The 8,858-nt window shown below is 40.9% G+C and overlaps 1 protein-coding gene across 1 annotated transcript in view; it reads left to right on the forward strand.

Moving 5' to 3' along the window:
• Positions 1-3,987, forward strand: part of elovl7a (ELOVL fatty acid elongase 7a) — a 104,800-nt gene extending 100,813 nt beyond the window's left edge. Inside the window, exon 8 of the mRNA XM_085971557.1 lies at positions 1,174-3,987. Coding sequence (XP_085827683.1) covers positions 1,174-1,377 — 204 coding nt within the window. The 3' untranslated portion in view covers positions 1,378-3,987. The remainder of the gene's footprint in view (positions 1-1,173) is intronic.
• Positions 3,988-8,858: the final 4,871 nt, after the last annotated feature.

Genomic DNA, 8,858 nt, shown 5'->3' on the forward strand with positions numbered 1-8,858 from the left:
ATACAATAGCTAGTGCTTTTCGTTTTAATGATTGTACTGAGAGAAATTGTGGAACTATTTCCTGGAGAGAACAAAACCAATTCAGTAGTTTTCTTGGACTTAAGCAACTTCAATTCAGGGTAGACTGCACTTAATATGAATTGGCATCGAGGTGAGAAAGCTTAATTTATATTGCAAAATTCAATGTTTTGAACAAAAAACAACTTAGCATTAACAGAAGTAGACTGTAGTAATAGTATATGCCATGGGCACTATGACTTAAAATAAACCTGCCTCCACTTAAGGAGACTATTATTCTTTTGTGATTTGGTTAGTTTGTGCTAGTGCAATTACTTGACACCATGACCAGATATGAAATTTGCCTTAACACATAGGTTGGAACATGTCACAGCCAAGGAATTAATTTAAAGATAGCATTTTATAAAGAGAGCAACAGGCAGTTGGACTGGCTTATGTTACAGCAGCTTCATTATGATCTCAAAGCAGCCTAACTCTTTCCATTGTGTAAAGAGACAATGGTGCTTCAGCAGAGTATATTACAGGATGTGCTTTTTTTTTCTCCATTCTCTTTGCCCCCCTGCCCTCCTCTGCCCCCCTGCCCTCCTCTCCCCCCAATTTTCCTGAAGCCCATTCTAGTATGAGGCCAGACAATGTTGGCATTTGGGGAGGGATCACCTGAGTCTGATCCTGTTCCCTCCTGACATCTACACGTGCCTTTCCAGCAGACGTAGATGGATTAGTCGGAACCCTGACTGTTTTCTCCATTTTCCGGAAATCAGACATTTAAGGGGAATCCCTGCTCCCTGTTGGAGTGATTTGTAGCAGGTTGAAGATGTTGCTGATGGTATAGAAATGAATGAAGCTACTGCCTGTTTTCATGAACTGCCTTAAAAGTACATTGAGCATGAGTTTCTATCCCCTCCAAACCATATCTCAATGTTTCCTCATTACAAGTTGCTCTTTTTTCAAATATAGTTTAGTTCTGTGTTTAAGGTGGATCATCTACAAATCTTTGTAGCCCGGAGTGTAACCTTGGTACTACTCTCATTGCTGAAATTGTATTGCTATATCTATTTAAAAGGATCTACTTTGGGACAAGTTGACTAAAAATATATTGTGCACGGAGATCGAGTTACAACCAATTAATTGGCTTGTTATTCCTTCAATTTTCAGATCCAGTTTGTGATGATTACTGTCCATATTGGGCAGTTCTTCTTCATGAAAAACTGCCAGTACCAGTATCCAGTCTTCCTCTACGTAATATGGCTTTATGGAATTAGCTTTATGATTTTATTTCTTAACTTCTGGTACTACGCATACACAAAGGGTCAAAGATTGCCAAAGAACGCTACGAACAAATTGAAGAAAGAGCAATAACAATTATGCTAACTGGAAAACAATTGACTTCATGCTTTAGACAATAATGAAGAACATGTATTACACAATATGATACATGGACCCATATTATCCAGTTTTAAAAAAAAAGCACTGTTTGTGGTTAATGTCTCTGAAGTTGATGTCAAAGCATGCTATCATGTAGCTGCTAAATTTGTAAAATAAATGAAACCACTTTAGAATCTGTTGCCTCCCTCACTTGCTCGATCCTTTGCCCTGTGTTAAAATCGGCTTGCATTACTCGTGCTTCCATCCCTTCCCTCTTCCTGCTTTGCTAATTCTGTGTAAAAATGATGCCAATGAGCCTTGTGCACTGTTGCACTACATGTTTGATCTTGTTGCTGTACCAAGTTGTTTTTCTTGTCAGTAGCAGAAGTGCAATATAGTATTGCTGCAGTTGGGCAACTCTGATCCCTCATCTGTTTTGCTTTGCATGGCCACAGTGTAACGGAGGTTAGTACAAAGCCTCTTTAGTTTTATAAGTACTTAAAGGGACAGGGTGGAAACTGGCAGACCAGCTTTATTTTGTTTAGTGTTTCTTGTTAAAATTGAAAAGCAGTAGTAAGATGGTTAAATCTCACTCTGTTTCAGCACACATTGGGGCTCTGTCTTTCCCTGTTTAGGATATGAGTGGATAATGTTTAACTATCTCCCTTGGATTGTGATGCTGGCCTTTTTTGAGGGGAATAGTATGAACTTTCCACATTCTTAGTGCACATTTCTGTAAATCACTTTTTAAGAAGGAAAAAAACTCCCATGTAGTATAAATACGTTTAAAAGAAATTTGATTTTGTTCTGATGGCTTTTTAATTCAAGAACTTGCAGTATACAGCTGGAGAGACTTGCTCTCAAAGTATTTCATTGTAGGAATGCAGGGCTCTACTGTCTGTCATCTTATTGCAGCTGTCTTCATTGTTGAAAGTGTATGTGGATATGTGCGTTTTTAAACTTGCAAGAAGTATTTTTTTATACAAGTTCCCCCTTCCTCGCACCCCCCACTGCCCCGGTGCTTGTAAATGTCTGATTGTAAATATCTTGTTTAGCTGCTGCTTTTGTGAAGGACAGAAGATGGTGTTTGGGGATATTAGCAGGAAGTTGTGGAAATTTGTGTATTTGTTTTCTTATTTCTGAAATTTCATGCTGGCAACAGTTTTTAAATGTGAATTTTTATTATTTTTGAGGTGCTTTAGGTTTAGATATGGTAAAATCACAAATGTTTGTTTAATCTTCAAGAAAAAAATATGATTAAAGGAATGTTTGGATGTTCCAGCTTCATGTTCACAGTTGGATGCTGCAGCTTTTTTCCAAATGTGTAACATTCCAAGGTTATAATGTTTTTGACTACTTGGCTTTCTACGCGAGGCCACTTCCCATTATCTCAATTTAATTTTCTTTTTGTATCCCTTCCCTGCTCAAATGTTCTTTGTACGGTTATAGGGGGAAAATGTTTGGTCACTCAACAGTTGGTGGTTATTTTTATATTCCAGATAAGAGATAAGCACATTTCTACCCTATTCACAGACAAAAGTACTGTATTGGACAGGTCTCTCATCTACAGTTTAAAATTCTTAACTAAAGTCAACAAAGCTTTCTAGAACACTAATTTTTGAAACGCACAGCAAATTCCTTTTACCTCCTGGAGCTGTTTTGAATCCAGACTTGGATCAAAAACACCTTGCTTGCATGTAATGGTTATAACTGAAGTATATATGTTTGGGAAGTCTTTGTCTGGTTGGCAGAGCCACAAAACTGAGCATTTCACGGACCAGTACTGAATTGACGATGGCATTCAAAGAGGACATTAGGGTGGCTGGTACAGGAAATGGAAATGTTACTGGAGTGTTTTTTGAGATTTGGTTTAAAAACATAGGCTTCCCTTGTGTCTTTTTTTTTTTAATGCTTACGGTGCCAAAGGGGAAGAAACTCCACAAAAGGTTTTATTCCCAACAGACTGCAGTATTTCTAAATTAGCTTTTTTCTTAAAAAAATTTTTGAGCCCATGATGTAGAATTTTATAATAGAGTTTTCAGAGGAGATAACTGCATAATTATCCAACCCAGCCAGGAGCTGGGGGCCAGTTGTTTTGTGTTTTTAATAAGGAGTATTGTATCATGAGCTGGATATTCACAATACAAGCACTGCGGTGTAATGATGTACCAAATAATGTAACCTTGAGTAAATTGGAAATGTTTAGCTTTCTAATGAGGGTTGGATTTTGCTTTACCATTTTAAAACTAAAGTACTGTTGCTGCTCCAAAGCTATTACAACTTGATAATGCATTTTTCTTACAAAATTGTATATGAAACCATAGTTGGTGGAAAACTACTGATGCAGGTGCTTGTTTGAGATTACCACAAGTACAGGAAGTGAAATATTTTGAGGAAAAACTATGATAGGTACAGAAAGTTGTAACTTGAAGTTTTTCAAATGTTGTTTCTGCTCTGTCATAGCGGAAGATAACCATGTTCTATTCCAATTTTAGCAAGTGTTTCCAAATGAATTAATTTCTTCTGTAAATGGTAATACTTGCAATGATGTGTCTTCAAATCAATTATATGTACATCTTTAATAAATATTTACCATTAAATCTAGATTGTATATTTTGTCTTCTGACCAGTGAAGTGCTCATCCAGAAGCAGCAACTTGCATTTAATTAATACCTTTAATATTTTTTTAAGTCCCAAGGCGCCTAGGAAAATGGGTGCTGAGCCAGGAGGATGATAATGGTTGAAAAGATGGATTTTAGGAAGATTTTTAAAGGAGAGGTTTAGTGGGGGAATTGAATAGTAGGATTTAGGCAAATGATTGTTCTGCCACCAACTGGGGGAGGGGGGCTTAGGGATAGGAATGACGAGGCTAAAAGGATTTAAGGATGGAAATTTTAAATTTTAGGGATTGGGTTCAATGTTCCCTCTAATTTTGGAAGGGGCTGCACGGATCATTCAAAATACCGCACGTGCACAGTTTTTTGTATTGAAAATCTGGCAAGCTGGCTGCGCGGGCTCCCTGGAGCACTACACAGCTTACAGGAAACATTGATTGGGGTAGTGGCTCCCAGTACCCCAATGTGCAGGTCGACAAGGGGTTGGGAGGGATGTGATGGCTGAATGGGACTTGGTGTGGGTTAGAATATGGGCAACAGAATTTTGGAGGAGCTATTGTTTTCGAAGATGGGAGGCTGGCCAGGAGAGTCTTTGAATAATTGAGGCCAGAGGCAATAAATGCATGGTTGAGGATTTCAACAGCAGTTGGGCTGAGGGTGGGGTGGATGATCGCGGTGGAAGTGGGCTGCCTTTGTGATGGAGGAGTATATTGGGTTGGAAGCTAACCTGAGACAGCTCAAGAGAGGGACGGAATCTGTGTTCTGGGCACAGTGTTTGTGGTGGGGACCAAAGATCATGGCTTCATTCTTCCCAATGGTTAGCTGGAGAAAATCTCGGCTCATCCAAGGCTGGATATCAGACAAGCAGTCTGACAACAGGGGCAGTGCAGGGGTCAAGGGATGTGGAGAGGTAGAGCTGCATACATATGGAACCTGACGCCATGTCTTTGGATAATGTCGCTGAGTGGCAGCATGTAGAAGAGGGGTCCAATGATGGATCCTTGGGTTACTCCAGAGGAAATGGGATGGGGAGAGAAGCTATTGCTCGAGGTGCTCTGGCAATGATCGGATAGTGAAGAGTGGAACCATGCAAGGGCACACCTACTGAGCTGGACAACAGATGGTTGACCATTTCCGCTGATGTCACGGATACAGCAATATGGTTCAGCATTTTGTTTGCCACAACCCAAATTTAGTTGGACAATATCCATAATTGTAGGCTGGGTGTTTTTCAAAGCTCATGTGGACATCTTTATCTTAATTCTTACATCAACATGTACTTCCTGTCATCATATTTTTCATTTTTTATGTTGACTTTTTTCAATTATAAATTCCTACTGCAATATTTATAATGGAAAATACCAGTGTAAACTTGCCATGCTGTAATATCCTCTCACCAGTGGTGGCATTGTAACTGCTCAGTTTTGCATTTGGTAGCTCCTCAACTTCTAGTAGAGAAACTCCTATACTTCAACCAACTACTTATGTTTCCAAAATGATCACCAGGTTTTTCTATTTAACTATAATATAAAAAAGATACATAATAGGATAAAACTTGTAACTTTAAAACACACACATACTATCTCCTTCAAGTATATATCCTATGTCTGCTTGCCCTGGTCCTATTATCTTCACTCATCACCTGAAGACTACACATAGTCTTGACTCCCTGTGCATACACCATGGGATATCAACAAGTAATAGAAAATGTCACACAACTATCATTTAGCTTTACTGAAATTCTAGTAACAAAACTGACTTACAAGAATATTCATGGAGTGAGAATTATTCTAAGTATTAAGTTGGTGGTTGATTTCAGTACTCACTTCCAATATACTGTAAATGGGGTAAAAATGCAGTTGATTTAATACAGTTACGTAGATAGACTGGAGAAGCTGGGGCTGTTCCCCTTCGAGCAGAGAAGGCCAGGAGGAGATTTGACCGGTTTTAAAAATCATGACTGGTTTAGATAGAGTAATTAAATAAAGAGAAACTTTCCAATGGCTGAAGGGTCAATAACCAGAGAGCAGAGATTTATGGTGATTGGCAGAAAAACCAGAGGCGACATGAGGAAAACGTTTTTAGACGCAGTGATCAGGATTTGGAATGCACTGCCTGATAGGGTGGTGGATACTGATGCAATAGTAGTGATGAAAAGGGAATAGGATAAATACTTGAAGGAGAAAAAATTGCAGGAATATAGGGAAAGTGCGGGAGAGTGGGATTAATTGGATTTCTCTTCGAAAGAACCTGTGCAGACCAATGATCCCTCTAATTATTTTTTCCTTGTGCGGGCCCGTTTAAATTTGCTGTGTGGCCGTGCATGCACGGTGTCTCTTCCAGCAGCAGTGCTGGTGAGCGACCTGCGCAGGACCTCAATTGGTGCACGGGTGCGAACCTTTGGGGAACATTGGTACAGACCCGATGAGCTGAATGGCCTTTGATTCTAATGGATGTGATTCTCTTAATTCATCTCATTACTTCCACCTCTGCCAACACCAATTCTGTGACCATCAGTACTTCATACCAGTGTTATATAACTCAATGTTTTCTCCAGACACAACCCAAGTCTGGAAGAATATAATCTATGTAATTGTGCTGCTGGCTATTTCCACAGTTCAAATGGACACACAGAATTGTTACAGCACAGAAGGAGGCCATTCGGCCCGTCGAGCCCATGCCGGCTTTCTCCAAGAGCACTTCAGCTAGTCCCACTCCCCCGCCCTTTCCCCGTAGCCCTGCGATTTATTTTTTCTTTCCGCTCCCCCCCACCCCCCTCCCTTGGGTACTTATCCAATTCACTTTTGAAAGCCATGATTCAGTCTGCCTCCACCACCCTTTTCAGGCAGTGCATTCCAAATCCTGGTTAACAAAATTGAGGCTCATGGAATCGGTGGGTCAGTGGCAGCTTGGATAAGGAATTGGCTTAAGGACAGAAAACAGCGAGTTGTGGTAAATGGCTGTTTTTCAGACTGGAGGATGGTAGACAGTGGTGCTCCTAAAGGGTCAGTGCTGGGGCCATTGCTTTTTTGATTATATATAAATGACCTGATATTGGAATACAGAGTAGAATTTCTAAATTTGCCAACAACAACTAACTTGGGGGGGTGGCAAACAGTGATGATACCAATCGACTGCAACAGGACATAGAAAGGCTAGCAGAATGGGCAGACAAGTGACAGATGGAATTTAATACAGAGAAGTGTGAGGTGATGCATTTTGGCAGAAGGAACAGGGAGAGACAATATACACTTAATGGCACAGTTTTAAAGAGTGTGCAGGGACAGAGGGACCTGGGAGTTAATGTGCATAGGTCCCTGAAGGTGGCAGGACATATTGAGAGAGTGGTTAACAAAGCATATGGGATCTTGGGCTTCATAAATAGAGGTACTGAGTACAAAAGTAGAGAAGTTATGCTGAACCTTTATAAAACGCTGGTTAGGCCACAACTGGAGTATTGCGTCCAGTTCTGGTCACCACACTTTAGGAAGGATGTGAAGGCCCTTGAGATGGTGCAAAGGAGATTTACCAGAATGGTTCCGGGGATAGGGGATCTTAGCTACAAGGACAGTTTGGAGAAGCTGGATTTGTTTTCATTAGAGCAAAGGAGGTTGAGGGGTGATTTGATAGAGGTGTACAAGATAATGACGGGTTTGGATAGGGTAGACGGGGAAAGGCTGACCCACTAATTGATGGTACAAGGACTAGGGGACGCAGATTTATGATTTTGGGCAAGAGATACAGGGGGGACATGAGGAAAAACCTTTTTACGCAGCGAGTAGTGAGGACCTGGAACTCGCTGCCGACGGGAAGTGATGGAAGCAGAGACACTCAATGTTTTCAAGGGAAGACCGGATAGGAACCTGAGGGAAATAAACAGGGCTACGGGGATAGGGCAGGGGAATGGGACTGACTCAATTTGCACTGCAGAGAGTCAGCACGGACTCGATGGGCCGAATGGCCTCCTTCTGCGCCGTTATGACTCTATAACCACTCGCTGTGTAAAAAAAGTTTTTCCTCATGTTGCCTTTGGTTCTTTTGCCAATCACCTTGAAACTGTCCTCTGGTTCGCGACCAATGGGAACAGTTTCTTTCGACCTACTCTGTCTTGGCCCCTCATGATCTTGAACACCTCTATCAAATCTCCTCAACCTTCTCTGCTCTAAAGAGAACAACCCCAGCTTCTCCAGTCTATCCATGTAACCAAAGTCCCTCATCCCTGGAATCATTCTCTTAAATCTCTTCTGCACCCTCTCTAAGGCATTCACATCCTTCCTAAAGTGCGGTGCATAGAATTGGACACAATACTCCAGTTGAGGCCGAACCAGTGTTTTATAAATGTTCATCATAACTTCCTTGCTTTTGTACTTATTTTGTACCTTTGTATTTATGAGCCCAGTATCCCGTATGCTTTTTTAACTGCTTTCTCAACCTGCCCTGCCACCTTCAATGATTTGTGAACATATATCCCCCAGGTCTCTCTCTTCATGCACCCCCTTTAGGATTGCACCCTGTAATGAAATCTGTTTGTCTTGGTCCTGTATTCGTTTTGCACTCATGTATATTACCCTCCCCCACTGTGTATAGTTTCACTTCCTCTTTCCCGACTAACCTGGGAGGTTCCAGGTCTTGGCTCTTGGCTCCGCCCCTGACTTCTCTTACATAAAGATCCCAGGATCTGTATGACTCATTCCTGTGAACCAGTCGGCGTGTTGAGATGTTAGCTCTGATCTTAGTGATTAAAAGCCAACTTGTTTAAGTCTATAACTTCTAGTTTTGTGGTTATTGAAGGCCCATCAATTTTAATCACTAAAGAATACTAGGATGGATCGACTCCTAAAACCAGAGCGTCTGGACTTG

Source organism: Somniosus microcephalus, chromosome 2, assembly GCF_052327205.1.
Source record: "Somniosus microcephalus isolate GS21.2 chromosome 2, FLI_Smic_1.0, whole genome shotgun sequence".
Classification (NCBI taxonomy): Eukaryota; Metazoa; Chordata; class Chondrichthyes; order Squaliformes; family Somniosidae; genus Somniosus; species Somniosus microcephalus.